General features: G+C 42.1%; 1 protein-coding gene across 5 annotated transcripts in view; it reads right to left on the reverse strand.

The window, feature by feature from the left end:
• The window catches only part of OSBPL1A (oxysterol binding protein like 1A), a 242,774-nt gene that overhangs the window by 92,079 nt on the left and 133,389 nt on the right, over positions 1–17,306 (reverse strand). For all 5 annotated transcript variants that reach the window (XM_007075995.2, XM_042963240.1, XM_042963241.1 and 2 more), the window contains one exon: positions 12,744–12,906. In XM_007075995.2, the coding sequence (XP_007076057.2) occupies positions 12,744–12,906 (163 nt within the window). The remainder of the gene's footprint in view (positions 1–12,743; positions 12,907–17,306) is intronic.

Genomic DNA, 17,306 nt, shown 5'->3' on the forward strand with positions numbered 1-17,306 from the left:
AACAGTAATATGATGTCACTCTAATAATTATGTCTGTTGGCTCCCCATCACCAATATGCTAAAATTCAAATTCTTCGGCACAATCTTATCACAAGACTCATTACCAGCTGGTCCTAAATTACTTTCTTGGCTTCATCTTGTCACCTCTCCCCAGCACCCTCAACATTCACCCTTGCCTCAGCTACACCACACATTTCATGACATTTTTGAAAACTATTTTTCTTTACCTCCGAATGTGTTGTCCTCTCCCACAAAGCATTTTCTACCCCTGCCATATCTGTCTGGAGAACCTTTCCTGACTCTTCAAAACATTACTCAATTGTGGTGCTTTGTCCAAGTTTCTCAAGTGGTCAGCAGCCTCTCCTCTGAATTTCTGTAACCTTCGTGACATACCACTGAGTAGTAACTCATTCATTAACTCGTTGAACAAATATTTATTGAGCACCTCTTTCTTTGTCTAGCACTGTTCCAGGGGCTGGGAATACATGAATGAACCGAACAAAATCCTGCCCTCATGGAGGAGGCTACATTCTAGTTGTGGGAGATCACCAAATGAATATTATGTGAAAGGTGGTTTTTTTTTTTTTTTTTTTAAAGGGCAAAAAAGGGGAGGGAATAAAAATTGATATAGTGAAAGTCTTTCTGAACAAAAGAAAGTCTTTCTGAGTGAGGGAGCAAGCACTGTAGATATCTGGGAGAAGAGAGTTCCCGGCAGAGGAAATAATGAAAAGCAAAGGCCTAAGGGAGAACATGCTTGGCAAGTTCAAGAACTAGCACTGAGGTCAGGGTGACAGAAGTGAGGAGGAGAGAGGCAGACTTCAGAACGGTGACAGAGGGCCAGATCGTGTAGGACTTTGGCTTTTATTCCAGCAAAGAAGCAAAGCCATTGGAGGGTTTTGTGCAGAGAACTGATGTGAAGGGATTCATGTTTCAGAATGATCACTATGAACGTTGTGATTAGCACAATGCTGGAGAGAAGGGTGAAAGCAGGGAGAATAGTGAGAAAACTGCTGTGACAATCCAGGTGAGAGGTGGTGGGGGCGTGGGTCTCAGTGGTAAGAGTGCCGATATGACAAGTGGCCAGAGTCTGATATATTTTGAAGGTACATGTAACGGGATTTGTTGAGGGACTGAATATGGATGTGACACACAAAAACGAGACTGTCTGACAGTTTGAAGGTTCCCAGCCTTGGCCAAAGCACCTGGAAAGACAGATCTTCCACCTACCAAAACACAGAAGACTGCAGAAGGACCCGGCTTTGAACAGAAAGCAAGAGTTCTCTTCGGGACATTGTAATATATGTAGAAGATATCGTTAGACATTTAAGTGAATATGTCAAGTGGATAGTTAGACAATGAGTCTGAAATCCGGGGGGAAGCCAGAGGCTGGAGACACAAAATAATGGAGTTATCAGAATACAGATAATATTTAGCGGCATGAGACTAGATGAGGCCATGTAAGGCAACAGGGATCAAGCTTTAATGTCTGTATGCATCACCTACAGATTTGGAAAAAAACCCGCAGATTCTTATTCACTAGGTCTGAGCTGAGACCTTAGGTTGTGAATTTCCAACAAGCTCCCAGGGGATACTGATCCTAATCCTCAGACCACACTTTGAGTACAAAGGACCTAGAGACAAGTATGGACAGAAAAGAGGTTCCCTGCCTACCCCCAGAGACACTCTAATATCAGAAGCTAGAAGAATGCCAAAGGACTGGCACAGGAAACTGAAATAAAATCAAATGAGAGTGATGTTCTGCAAGCCAAGTAAAGAAAATGTTCTATGAAGGAGGGTGTAATCAACAACTTTCAGTGCCAGTGAGAGGTCAAGAAAGAGGAGAACTGAGAAAGAACCACTCAACCAGGCAACTGAGTGTAGTCCAATGGTGACCTGATCAAGAGCAGTGAGTGCAACAGGGAGAATAAACCTATAAACAGAGGGTGTTCAAGACAACATGGTAAGGAAGGAGAGTAATGTGGGATCAGAAGTACTTTATAAGATTTAGCATTTTAAAGGTAAGACAGGTGATGGGAACAAGGAACAAGCGATTACCTGGGAGAGGGGAGGAACCGCATAGATGTCCTCCTGTAGGTCAGAGGGGGTGGGGCCCCAGGCACAAACAGGGAGGTTGCAGCCTCAACAATGCAAAGCAGAGAAGGCACAACATGTACACTTACGTACACATCCAAGGATGTGGCAGCTTTGATACTGGAAACACGAGGAGTGTGTCAGTGACATAAACAATGTCCCCAGCTGGCGCAGGATGGAGGAGGAGGTATGACAAGTTTTAGGTGAGATACACATGAAAGCAGCACGTGAAAGCAACGGACCACAGAAATGGAGTAGGACCGCTGGGCAGCAAAAGGGACCAACCACAAGTCAGCAGCTGTGAACTTAAAGCCAGACCCACTACTGTGGCCCTGGATGTGTCTCCAGTCTCACCTAGTCCCTTGAGGACTGGGGTTGAAGCGGGAGAGGGATGGTCTGGCGTTCTGCCAGCTGGGTACAGCGCAGGGAAAGAAAGACAGGGGACCGATCACATGATGCCCCACGCAATCTAGGCCTCACATATGGAAAGCACATGTGGAGTGAGGGATGTTGTAAAGATGGAGATGATGTGATGTAGTCAAAACAATGCTGGAATCAAGGCTTTTGAGAGAGTGGGTCGAATGATGGGAGACAGCCATCAGACGTGTACATGATCTCACGGTTTCTGTGTCTGAGCCCCAGGTCCTGCTTAGGATTCTCCCTCCCCTACCCCTGCTCACGCACATACTCTCTCTCTCTCTCTCTCTCTCTCAAAACAAAAATGAACTTAAACAGCAACAACAACAACAAACAAAACTGTGAGACCCACAAAATGGAGATAGATAATGGCATCAACATGGTTCCTGAGAAAGGCAAACTCTAAGCTCCGATCTCCAGAATGAGAATGAGCAGCTGCGGTGGACTGGTGGGCCGGATCCCTTCTACACTACACTCAAACTGTCTTTCCAGGTATTCATCTCTTCCCCTAGCCTGACCGCAAACCCCCCAGACTGGGGGACTGGATCTTACCTAGCTTGGTATTGCTGTGTCTAACAAAGCACCTGGCACTCAACAGTCACATCTGGTTCATGAAATCCTCCCAATGCTGAGGACAGTACTAAATGCACGTGGTTTACGGTATTTAACGGAGCCAATAATTTAGTAAATTTAATAAAAAAACATTTTAGGAAATGAAGATGAACCCAGAAGGTCAACCCAAAACCTTAAGGATAGATTACATTCAGCAGTGTTTACCTGCAACACATATACAAGATAAGTGAGATGCTGGATAATTTTTTAATGCTACAAACTGAAAATGGGATTGAGAGCTCCTGCGACTAATCAGATTTTCTCCAGAAGGTTTTACCACATTACATATGGAAGGTGCTAAGTAACAGCCATGTTCTGTGGCACTCATTTTGCTATCATGTCAACTAATTAATGTTTTGTACGGGGCAGTAGACAAAACACAGAAGTTAGTACAAGATTTCTACAGTTAAGGGAAATGTAGTGTTGCTATAAGGAAGGCATACACCAAAAGTTATATCACAAGAAAAAGGACAAGAACAAGGCAGTATACCTCATTCTCAAAAAAAAAAAAAAAAAAAAAAAAAAAAAAAAAAAAAAAAGCGGAGGGGGGAACAAGAGACAAATAGGTGCTAGGAATACAGTGGTGGTTGACAGGGCCAAATACTAAGCAGGTGCGGACTACAGTTAAAGGACACACAAAAAAGGGCCAGATGAGAAATGAATAGTTATTTCAAAAATAAACTGTAGAAGGAGGGGCACCCGGATGGCTCAGTTGGTTAAGCATCCGACTTCGACCCAGGTCATGATCTTACAGTTTGTGGGTTAGAGCCCCGCATCAGGCTCTGTGCTGACAACTCAGAGCTTGGAGCCTGCTTCAGATTCTGTGTCTCTCTCTCTGCCCCTCCACCTCTCGAACTTTGTCTCTCTCAAAAATAAGTAAATAAACATTTTAAAATAAAGTAAACTGTAGAAGGAAAGAACACCGGACCTGGGAACATAAAGAACAGTGTACACAGAACTACCTTCTTCTCAATAACACTGACCACCTTGGTCAGATCCTGTGTCTTCTATACATAAAAATGTCAATGCAGATGGGATCACTTGCTCTCCACTATTACCTGTACTACTTACTGGATTAAACTTTATTTGACATAGGTCCTAACTGTTCCTGTGTTCCTCTCCTCCCAACAAAACCAAAATTGTTATATTACCACTTTCCATTTTGAAAGTTTTGACTTAAAAACACATAAGCACCCACCCTTGCAACTGCTGAGAAATGCTAAAACTGGGTTCAATTTCATGACATAATTATCTATTGGTTTTGCCAGTCTACACTATTGGACTGTATGCATTATTCATGCACATTTCGACCAAAATAGCATTAAGAGGAAAACCTAGCAAGAAAGCCTTTCTTGAGCAACTGATCTCAACATGTTTTCTAAAAAAGGAAAATGAACAGACAGTAAGAAAAGCAATATATTTTGAAGTTATAATACCCAAAAGGCAGGAATTTCGGTGAAACTTCTCAGACCAGTTCTTTTTTTTTTTTTTTCAACGTTTTTTTTTTTTTTTTTTTTTTTTTAATTTATTTTTGGGACAGAGACAGAGCACGAACGGGGGAGGGGCAGAGAGAGAGGATCGGAAACAGGCTCCAGGCTCCGAGCCATCAGCCCGGAGCCCGACGTGGGGCTCAAACTCACGGACCGCGAGATCGTGACCTGGCTGAAGTCAGACGCTTAACCGACTGCGCCACCCAGGCGCCCCCATTCTTCTCAGACCAGTTCTAAAGAATAGCAGCCACAAATGTTTCAAGAGTAATTCCTTAGCATATTACAGATTCACAAAGTCAGGCACCCCGAACTGTCTCCCTTTCTTAGCAACTTTTTCATCCCCCCCTACCCCCCACTGCCATGAGCAGGTCTCATAGCTGCAACCAGAGTGTAAATTCCTCAAGAACAAATTGTATCTTTTACCACCACCTCACCCAGGCTCACTCCTGGGGATGGTCTGCCATCCCTCCTCTGCTACACAGAACCCAAAGTGGAACATGCAGCAGGCATTACTGATCCTCTTGTGCTTGTATTGAATACCAATATATTTTTAGGGAGGACAGAAATATCAGTGGCATTTGTTCAAAACTTGTACTCAACATTTAGAACGGAACTCAGGGATTTAAGTAGACAGGGCAACCATGATCATACAGAGACCAGCACAGTACAATGAAAGGGGCTATAAAGGAGTGTCAACAAGGGAGCACAAAAGAAGAGAGGATTAATTCTGCCAGGGGGAGTCAGGAAAGACTACTGGGCAGGGAAGTACTTGAGAGGTATTTGAGAGCTCTGGTAGGAGAACAGGGTAGCAATAAAGTAAAAGTGAAACAGAAAGGGTAGGAATATGAAAGAGGAACCACTCTCTTCTTCCTTAAAGTGGTTCTTTCTATGTATTTCTGTACTTTATTTGCTCACAGAATGGACTATGTTCTACAGAATCAGCTATCTGTTAGTTTCTTCTTCCATTTTTTTGCTTCAGTATGCACGAACGTTTAGCCATATGCCAGGAGGTGGTCACTGACAGTAAGAGCAGCAATCTCACTCAATATAAACATTTCTTTTCTTAAACACACACACACACACACACACACACACACACACACGAAGATGTAGCTCCTTTCAGATCACGTTACATAACAGAATTCAAATTGTGAGAAAGAAATCTGTTTGCTTTATGGAATTTTATGAAACCTTTAGTCACTGAGAATACTGAAAAAACAATTTTTATATGATCAAAAGATCCCATGGGGCTGGAAAAATTAGGCTATACTGTATGCTTGCATCAAGGTTTATCTCACCCACTGTACTAGATTTTCACTGATCCAGCTTATTGGCAAAAACCTAAAGGGACATAAGGGAAAAGTAGCAAAGGGAAAACAGGAAGTCACATGGATTTCATGTCTAAACAAATAAAATTATCCTATTATTTTAAAGGAAGTAACACAAGTTGTAAGCAAGCAACTTTTAAAAAGATTAAACATTTAGTCAAAGTAATTTACAAATATTTTAAGAGAAGAGTTTTTAAAAATCTTTTCACATCTTTTAAATATTAGCTTGATTTAATCTTTTACTGTGAGACCCCTATTAAAAAAAGCTTGTTTTTTTTTTTTAATTTTTTCTTTTAATATTATTTTTGAGAGACAGAGCGCAAGCGTGTGAGCAGGGGAGGGGAAGAGAGAGAGGGAGACACAGAATCTGAAGCAGGCTCCAGGCTCTTCAGCTTAGCTCACGATCTCACAGCTGTGAGATCCAGCCCCAGGTTGGGCTCCACACTGGGTGTGAGGCCTGCTTAAGTATCTCTCCCTCTCTACCACTCCCTACTCACGCTCAGACTCTCTCTCAAAAACACAGAAAACAAAAATAAATAAATAAAAATAAGCTTTAAGTGTAATACAGGTTTGCATACTTTCTCTTGGTCTTATTTCACACCACATCCAATAGCCTGCTGCCACTACTATGTTTGAGGGCTGGACGAAGTCCGAAAGGCTAGTGAGGGGAAGGGAACAAGAAGACAAGCCTGACTTGACAACACAGGCAGGATCTGGATCATGTCAAGAGCCTTGAAGGCCAGTTAAGGAGTCTGATTTTTATTCTTGGTGCAATGAGGAGCCACCACAGGATTCCAGGCAGGGGAATGCAATGACGTGACGTCTACAAAGTGTCACCGTGGGTGTGTGCACAGAGTGAACTCCAGGAAGGCAAGGCTGGAAGCATGGTAGGTAAGAGGCTAGACAAAATTGGGCATAGCGCAGGTGATGATAACGAGAGCTCAGAGTGCCAGACACTGTTTTAAGTATTTATCATGATAATCTTATAACCCATCTGCAGATAAAGAAATGAGGCACAGAAAAGTGAAGTAACTTTCCAAAGGGCATAGGAATCGGTAGAGCGACAATTTATCAACAGCCTCTCGTCCCAGCACCTACCTTTTAACCCTACACGATAATAACAGAACATACATGGCTTTGAGGTATGATTTGAAGGTAGAATGGACAAGCTTTTTGGGCTGGGTTTCATGGATGTGTTACATGAATGTCACAAATCACTCCTAGGTTTCTGGCTTTGAGAGGAGAGAAGTGCTATGCACTAAAATGAGGCAAACCCCAGGAAGAGGATCTGGGAAAAAGATCAAAAATTCATTTCTTATTTATCCAGCTGACAGCTGAGTCTGAGTTAGAGATATAAATGTGGTAGTCAGAATAATGGTCCCCCAAACATGTCCACGTCCTAACCTGTGGCACCTGTGGATAGATTACCTGGTATGGTAAGAGGACTCTGCAGATGTGATTAAGGACCTTGAGATAGGTAGGTTACCCTGGATTATCTGGGCGGGCCCACTGTAATTCCTAAAGTCCTTTAAAAAGTGAGGGAGAAAAGTCTGAGTCAGTGAGAGAGCTTGAAGATGTCACACTGCTGGCTTTGAAGATAGAGGATGGGGTCTCAAGTCAAGGAATGCAGGTGGTCTCCAGAAACTAAAGAAGTCAGGGAAACAGATTCTTTCCCAGAGCCTCCAGAAGAAACACAGCCCTGCCCAGACCTCAACTTTGGAACTTCTGACATCCAGGACCATAAGAAAATAAATCTGCATTGTTCAAGGACATTTGTGGTAATCTGTTATAGCAGCAACAGGAAACTACTACAGAATGCTAAGTTAGTATTTAAAATGATGTGATATTGGGGGTGCCTGGGTGGCTCAGTCGGTTAAGTGTCCAACCTTCGGTTTTGGCTCAGGTCATGATCTCATGGTTCGTGAGATCGAGCCCCACATTGGGCACTGTGGTGATAGTGCAGAACATGCTTGGGATTCTTTCCCACTCTCTCTGTCCCTCCCCTGCTTGTGCTCTCTCTCTCTTAAAAAAATAAATAAAATTGAGGTGCCTGGGTGGCTCAACCGGTTGGGCAGGCGACTTCAGCTCAGGTCATGATCTCTCTGTCTGTGGGTTTGAGCCCCATCAGGCTCTGTGCTGGCAGCTCAGAGTCTGAAGCCTGCTTCGGATTCTGTGTCTCCCTCTCTCTCTGCCCCTCCCCTGCTTGCTCTCTGACTCTCTCTCAAATAATAAACATTAAAAAGTAATAAATAAATAAATAAATAAATAAATAAATAAATAAATAAAATGATGTGATATAAAAATGAAGGCAGAAGAAACAATAACAAAAGTTCTTGAGAAGGTACAAGGAGATGGGTACATGAATATATGATATGAGGAAGGGACGGCTTCAATTGAGGAGGAACATTTCTTCTCTTTAAAAAAATTTTTAATGTTCATTCATTTTTTTGACAGAGATGGAACGTGAGTGGGGGAGGGGCAGAGAGAGAGGGAGGCACAGAATCTGAAGCAGGCTCCAGGCTCTGAGCAGTCAGCACAGAGCCTGACATGAGGATTGAATCCATGAATCATGACCTGAGCCGAAGTAGGAAGCCCAACTGACTGAGCCACCCAGGTGCCCCTCTTCTTTTTTTAACAGAAAGGAAGAAGGAAGTGGGAGTGAAGGGTGAAGTGTGAAGACTATAGTGAGAAGATGAAGTCATTCTCAAAGGACGGCTTTTATACCTCAATGGATTATTTGGCGAGGTCATCAGCAGCTCAAGACTTGAAGCTGGGGCTTCTGATTCTTAATTTTAATGCAGTTCTACACTGCAAATGATTTGCAAGATTTCTAGCAGGAAACAGTAAGAGTGGCCACAGAAAGGCTACTGTTGAGGCAAGGGTAACAAAACTCAGGTGAGTCCTTTAGGGCAGGAAGGAGCAAAGGCATGGCACCTGCCCTCTCCTTCATTTCTACAGCCCTGGTGCCACATGCTGACTGACCAAGGCACCTGCACCCAGCCTCAGGATCCTTCTCAACACAGCCAACCTTAAAGCAGCAGGTACTGCAAACCAATCTGAATTGGTACTCGAGATGCGATGTACTTGCCAATCCTCACCTAGGGACTACAGTTCTTTTTATCTCCTCGTCCCAGAGAAGACTGATTTTGGAGTGTTTTGAGTGTTAAAATATGTCTGAGAAGCAGAAAGATGACAGTAGCTGCTAAATGTCTATCAAGTAGAGAATAATCAAGAAAACAGTGGTGAATCATATCACGGACTTTTATACAACCTTTAAAAAGAATGAGCTAGAGTTGTACTACTGATGGGAAAAATTTCCAAGTTATGTCGTTACATGACAACACAGATCCAGGGGCATGTGGGTGGCTCAGTTAAGCGTCTGACTCCTGATTTCAGCTCAGGTCATGATCTCAGGGTTCATGAGATCCAGCCCTGATTCAGGCTCTAAGCTATCAGCAGATTCCAAGCTATCAGATTCTTTGGATTCCTCTCTCTCCCTGCCCCTCCCCAACTTGTGAGCGCTCTCTCTCTCTCCCTCCCTCCCTCTCAAAATAAACATTAAAAAAAAGAACAAAAATGCAACTCCAGAACAATGATACAGCTACTTCCATTCCTGATTAAAAACAAAACAAAACAAAGCTGTATGTAAACATACGCATACACATGGGAATGCTTTAAAAAGGCCTGGAAGAGAATATATCAGGCTATAAGAACTTCCAAGGAAGACTGTACATTAGGATAAGGGACGAAGGGAAAATTTCACTGAGTAACGCACACACTTTCATATTGAATTATTACAATTTTTTTCATGAACATTAAATTTTTTCTCTCTTAAAAAAAAACATAAAAGATGAGCAGCTGTGGCACAAAAACAGACACTCAGATCACTGGAACAGAATAGAGAACCCAGAAATGGACGCACAAACGTATGGCCAATTCATCTTTGACAAAGCAGGAAAAAATATCCAGTGGAATAAAGACAGTCTCTTAAGCAAGTGGCGCTGGGAAAACTGGAGACATGTAGAAGAATGAACCTGGACCACTTTCTTACACCATACACAAAAATAAGCTCAAAATGGATGTGAAAGACCTAAATATAAGACAGGAAGCCATCAAAATCCGCGAGGAGAAAAGCAGGCAAAAACCTCTTTGATCTTGGCTGTAGCAACATCTTACTCAACACATTTCCGGAGGCAAGGGAAACAAAACCAAGAATTAACTATTGGGACCTCATCAAAATAAAAAGCTTCTGCACAGCGAAGGAAAAACCAGTAAAACTAAAAGGCAACTGACAGAATGGAAGAAGATATTTGCAAACGACTTATCAGATAAAGGGTTAGTATCCAAAAATCTATGAAGAGCTTATCAAACTCAACACCCAAAAAACAAATAATCCAAGGAAGAAATGGGCAAAAGACATGAATAGACACTTCTCCAAAGAAGATATCCAGATGGCCAACTGACACATGAAAAAATGCTCAACATCACTCATCTTCAGGGAAATACAAATCAAAACCACAATGAGATACCACCTTTCACCTGTCAGAATGGCTAACATTAACAACTCAGGCAACAACAGATGTTGGCGAGGATGAGGAGAAAGAGGATCTCTTTTGCACTGCTGGTGGGAATGCAAGCTGGTGCAGCCACTCCGGACAATAGTATGGAGGTTACTCAAAAAACTAAAATAGAACTACCCTCTGACCCAGCAATTACACTGCTAGGTATTTAGCCAAGGGATACAGGTATGCTGTTTTGAAGGGACACATGCACCCCAATGTTTACAGCAGCATTATCAACAATAGCCGAAGTATGGAAAGAGCCCAAATGTCCATCACTGGATGATGGATAAAAAAGATGTGGTATATACATATACAATAGAGTATTACTAGGCAATCAAAAAGAATGAAATCTTGCCATTTGCAACTACGTGGATGGAACTAGAGGGTATTATGATAAGTGAAATTAGTCAGAGAAAGACAAATTTCATATGACTTCACTCATAGGAGGACTTTAAGATACAAAACACATGAACATAAGGGAAGGGAAACAAAAATATAACAACAGGGAGGGCGACAAAACATGAGACTCTTAAATATGGAGAACAAACAGAGGGTTACTGGAGGGGGTGTGGGAGGGGGGATGGGCTAAATGGATAAGGGGCATTAAGGAATCTACTCCTGAAATCACTGTTGCACCATATGCTAAAATAACTTGGATGTAAATTAAAAAAAAAAAAAAAAAAGAAAAAGAAAAAAAAAGAAATAATGATAGCCTGGGGGAGGCGGGTTGGGGGAAAGATGAGCAGCTCAAGTGTCTGGGCTCTTTTATATTCAGATCTGTTTGCACTTAATCCTATGATCCCTCTAGTGACTTTCTCTTTTGGATGTCCCCAAACGGAAGGAATATAGGAGATAACGCTACTGGACTTGGCCCAGGGTAGGTGTGAAAAAATCCTGGCAGGCTCCGATGTCATTCCCGCCCCACACCCCCCACTTCCCTCGGTTGTGTTAAATGCTTCCTTTGCCTCATCACTTATCTCACTGCCTTCAAATCCTAGCTTCACTCTCTCTTCCCAATGAGTCACTCCTTTCACAAATGCCTTATCCAAATGACAACATCATCATCAGTATCATCTTTTCTACTCCATAATCTGGCTATTAAAATTACTTTTCCCATTCTTTTGATTATATCACACTTCCCACAATAACGAATCTGTTTACCTTACATAACGAATCTCTTCTCTGTAAGCCTAGCAACAACCATTTTCCCTGTCCTATATGATCACACTGTTGTCTTTCATTTCCTCAACCCAATCTTCTTTCATTCCCATTTCTCTTACTTCTCACTGCACTTCCTTTAATGTCCTACTGTGAACGTGACCCTTTCACTCCCTCTTCACGGAGGTCTCCCGCTTCCACGGTCAAGTTCTATGAGACCAGTAATTGCGTACGTCCACCTATTCTGTAATAACTTGATTTCCTCAAATAAGAGTTAGTTTCAGCCTCACTCGTCTGCAGCCACTCCTCCAAGCACCCCACCTCAAAAATTCTAAAGCAAATTCCTCAAAGGTCCTAACTACTTAGTGGGACATCCCCTCCCAAGTCAGTCCCACCTCCCCACACACGTCTCCTTTTTTGGAGCACCTTGGAAATGACAGGCATGGTCCTAAACACAGTTTACACACAGGAACTCATTTAATCCTGACTCAGCCTGATGAAATGGATACTGTAATTATCCCCATTTTAAATACGTGTGAACAGAGAACTAGAGGTCACAGAACTTGCCCAAGGTCACACAGCCAGCTGGTGTAAGAAGCAGGATTCTAATTTAGGCTGTGGGGTCCCTGCTCATTTTGGCATGTAGTTCTGAGGCACAACTAAGCACTTCTTTTCTCTGCTCCAGCCACACTGCCATTTCCCCTCTTTGGCACTCGGCATACTGGACCGCAACCACCATACTCATCTCTGTCCTTTAAGGATTCAGAGTACTCTCTGATGACAGAAACTGTCCCTTGCTCTACCCTTAAACATACAATAGCACCCTGAAGTAGGAGGTATTTAACGGTCACTGAACAAATTCTTGAGTTTTCACAGCACTCCCTCTCCATCCACGTTGGTGGACTCAGTCCCAACTCACAGCCTCCTGCCTCAGTACCCCCACACCAAAGAGAAACTGTGTGGGGAGCTGTGGTGCCACATGTCCTCTGCTCTCTCCAGGACACTGCAGGTGACATCTCTAAGAAGACATTCAGGTGGTGGGCTTCAAACCACCCACAACACAGGTGGCAGGATTCTAGACTTACCTGATAGTGCATCATAGAACTCGTCTTCGCTGAGGATGCTGTGGGGTGGCGAGCCTTCAACCAGAGATCGCTCTAATTCATGGTGTTCAGTGGCCAGAGTCTCCAGTGCTTCTGACAAAATTTTGTTTTTTTCTTGCTCCTGTTCCAATTTAAAATTCCTCACCTGCAAGAAAACAGATACACAAAAAAAGACTTCAGTGACAGGAGACATACGCTTATTCAAAGGGACGTAAAATTTACTTGCTTTTGATCCAGTTCCATCACAACATCAGAAATGAAAACAGTTGTGTTATATGCATGCACGGATGAATGAGCACAATTACTAAGCTAATTCTGTTCTTCCTGTGGGGCCTTTTCTCACAACAGCTCTAGCTAATGAAAATAGATTAAGACTAGCAAATTTGGCTCAAATGATCAAGATTCTAGTATAAGAACGTGAGCCAATTTAGAAGTCAGATAAAATTTAAAAAAGACACAGTATCTCTCTCTCGACATTAATCATGAAATTAAGCCCATTTTGACTAAAATAATTAAAACCATTCTAAATATTAAAATGTATACCACATCAAAGTATAAGATACAATCCTCAAGTTTACTTCTGAAAGAGCTGGAGTATCAAATGAAAGGAAATGAGTGGCCACATAATGACATTTTAACTTCCATTTTTCAATTCCATATTTTGGTTATGGTTCTCTATTTTACCTTGAATTTAGTACACTGACAACCACAAAAAGATTATAAAAAAAGGTAATGCCTGGTTTGATTTTTCATCTTTTAATGAGATCATCCATTCTTCCTAATTCAAGAGCATCTCAACCTTTGCAGTTAACTAATACCCTCTGAAATTTAAGTAAGCTGATCCTCCTGTAAAATAGCAGGTGCTAGATTTGGTGTGGACAGTTTCACCTGTCTTGATATTGGAACTCTAGAAATCACAACTATTCCGCAATCTCCCCCAACTTCTATTCCAAAGGGTCTACCATTACCCACTGTGCAATCGCAGAAGTCTCGTGTTCTTTAACTGCCTTGCCTGAAAATTAGATTAGACAACAGGGGAATCTTCTATCAGTAGTCTCCAAACTTGTGTGTGTGTGTGTGTGTGTGTGTGTGTGTGTGTGTTTTAACTTGGGCAGAGCAGAACCCATCTCAGAAATAACCCTAACACAGGAAATAGAGGTTTTCCAAAGCTGCACTGGGTGACACTGGTACACTCAGGAGCGCTATGGCTTTCTTTGGCCTCCATCCAAAGTGGGAGCTGTTCCAACAGTTTGAAAAGCACCGAATGGGGGTACTCTACAACCTCCTCCAGGTCCGAAGTTCTGGCTCTGGGTCTTGGGAGCCACAGAACCCTCTCCGCTGCTCTCTGAATTACTCTCTGCTGAATCTCACCCTTTCACCTCCTGACACGCACTTGCATGCTCCCTTCCCTTTGGTTCTGACTCCAGAGTCCTTTGTAGCCCTGAGTCCCTGACAGCCACATATCAGGTTCAACAAGTGGAGAGTGACAGAACTTAAAAACACAGCTTTACTGAAATGCTAAGTTCATAACCGAAATGGAGTAAAGCTTTCATTATCTTGGGAACAGTTCCAGTCTTCAGGCACCTAAGTGTTTATCATTACGGTAATGAGATTATTATTATTATTATTATAGCTGTGATCATGAAATAAAAATAGCAATAAATGATAAATGCACAAAGATGTGAAAAACTGAAAAAAATACTTATATAATTTTCAAGAAATTGCAAAATACTTGTAAATATCCCTATAATCTGGATTTTACCTCCAGAGGAAATACTATTATGGCTGGAGTCAACTTAAAAATGAAACGGGAGCTCCTGCGTGGCTCAGTCAGTTAAGCATCTGACTCTTGATCTGGCTCAGGTCATGATCTTGAGGTTCTGAGATCAAGCCCCGTGTTGGGCTCTGTGCTGGGCTGGAAGCCTGCTTAAGATTCTCTCTCCCTCTGCCCCTCCCCTATGCGCACTCTCTCTCCCTCAAAATAAACCTAAAACAAACAAAAAAACCCAACCATTTCTTGGGTTAGACAATTCATTTATCTGTAAACAAGGACTACAAAATTGAGCATAATGTCCAAAATGATCCTCTCTTCAAATGGAAAAGATCTTTCAGCACTGTTGTATGTGTAGATTCCAAAAATACCTCTGAAGAGGAATCAAGCTTTCACCCCTGCTCATCCATTCCCTTTAGCTTTACCTTTCTTTTTGGCTTTTCAAACATCAAAATGCAAATACGCTGCTGACACTGAACCTTTCAACATATGAATCAACTAAACTTAGTAACTCAACTAACCCTTCCAGTTACAAATATGTTAGTTTTATACCTACATTCATCTAGATTTTAGAATAGTGGCAAAATAAATGATCGAGGCCCCCAAATATAGTGTTCCCTCAACAGAATCTTATTCAAACTCCAATTTATCCTTAACCATCTGAAATATGCATCCCTTCATTTCTGCTATTTGGACACATGCTTTCAGTTGCTCTTACCAGCAGGGAAAGGGGTGGGAAGCACAAGCAGGAGAAGAGGCCCGCACCACTACTCCTGCTCTTACCTTGATGACCTGGCTGCACGTGTACCTGCTTCAAGAGTAACAGGATCTTCCGCACTGAAGGAAGAAACCTCACTCTAAAATTGCACACAAGACGGCAAGTTCTTTCATCATGTACACTGACCGCACCTGAGAGCAGATCTACACCAGTGAAGAGCTCTTTATTGCTTTAGAGAGGCATCTAAGAATATACTTCACAGCCATCGATACCTTTCAGCCTATTAGAAAGATCACTGGAATGATGTAATTCCAATCTTGGGCCTTCAGAAACACCAGGGGACAACCCAGCATTTAAAAATTAGTGCAAAACTATTGATAAAGGTATGCAGAGTGGAAGTTCATGATCAGTGAAGTCCAGCATATGGGTTTATAATCACATTAGAACATTTCTAGAATATGGTGATTTTTTCAAATTAAATATAAAAGTGAAATACAAAATTTATACCCTCAGCCCTATAACTTTCCCATAACAAAAATGAACACATCACAATGTGAACATAAAGATCAGACTTTATTAGAAATAATTTAAGGACTGAACCATCACACACTTAATAAGAAACATATATGCTCCACGTCCGTATCACTTTAGACTAACGCAAATACAAGCCTTTCCACTAGTCTTCTCAAACCACAGCAACACAATCTATTGTCTTACTCTCTTTCATGCTGGCATGTGAAATTTCACAATGAACACTTCCAAAGTGTTCTTCACACCAACAGTGAACAGATGCCGGCTAAAGAATCAAGAGTTTTAAAAAGTTACGTGCTACCCAGTGCACGCACATTTTATCTACTCTCGTTCTACAAAGTGCCTTGTTACTCACCCACGTTCCACAGAGGTTAAGTCAGGCAGAGACAATAATTAAATCTGGCAAAGGCATACTAAGTGGGGAGTAAGTGATGAGTATTCACAGAATACTGTGTCCAATTATCCAATTACAGGTTAGGTGAAATTCTGGCCTCGATCAATCTGGTAAGCTACCTTCAACTGGCCACACTCCCATCAGCTAAACAGCATTAGCCTTATTTCTTATTATTGGTTGTATGGCTACAACACAATGTATCAGCTTAACTCTGAAGCCCTAGATCTTCGATTTTAAAACATCTAATTTTATCTCTCAGATAAAGAATTACATTGACCTTTATTTTGTGGTTATAGAACCAACACTATACTAACTTCAAGGCTTTTTTAAAGATACGTACTTTAGGCGACTCCCACAATGGCCCCATAGCTGTTAAAGTGAGTCTGCTCCTTTACAGCTGGTAAGGACTCTTCTCCTCCAAGTCTACCGAGTTGTTTTGGTAGAAGAGGATGGAGCTCTTTCACGTGAATGACCCTCAGCATTACTTCTGAATCCATAGCCAGGCCGAATCACACCCTCACCTCCAGGGTACAAGAAAATTCAGGTTTGATCCCACGTCTAAAGCGCAATCAAGTGTAAAAATATATCCTCATGACCATATAGTACATACTTTGTTTTATAGATTTACAAAGCACCTTTACACACACATTTAATTTTTTTTAACGTTTACTTATTATTGAGAGACACAGACTGAGCATGAGCACGGGAGGGGTAGAGACAGGGGGAGACACAGAATCCGAAGCAGGTTCTAGGCTCCTCACTGGCAGCACAGAGCCCGACACGGGGCTCGAACCCACAAACCGCGAGATGGTGACCTGAGCCGAAGTCGGACGCTTAACTGACTGAGCCAGCCAGGCGCCCCCTTTACACACACATTTTCAAGTTTTCATGGACTCGAATGCCCTTCTTCCATGCCATTCCATCACTGCTTTTCAAGGGTAATGCACTTATGTTCCTGAAGACCTTTTTTTTTTTTTTTTTTTCGGTCTTTCCTACCACTAAAAAAAAGACACTTATTTAAAAACAAACGTGCCTTAGTGACCAAAGGAGACCTGACAGGAGAACAGGGAGATGAGGCAGGTTCTGCAAGGCAGTTGTGGTGGGGGAGGAGAGATGGCTTAAAGCTTGCAG

This window comes from Panthera tigris, chromosome D3 (assembly GCF_018350195.1).
Source record: "Panthera tigris isolate Pti1 chromosome D3, P.tigris_Pti1_mat1.1, whole genome shotgun sequence".
NCBI lineage: Eukaryota > Metazoa > Chordata > Mammalia > Carnivora > Felidae > Panthera > Panthera tigris.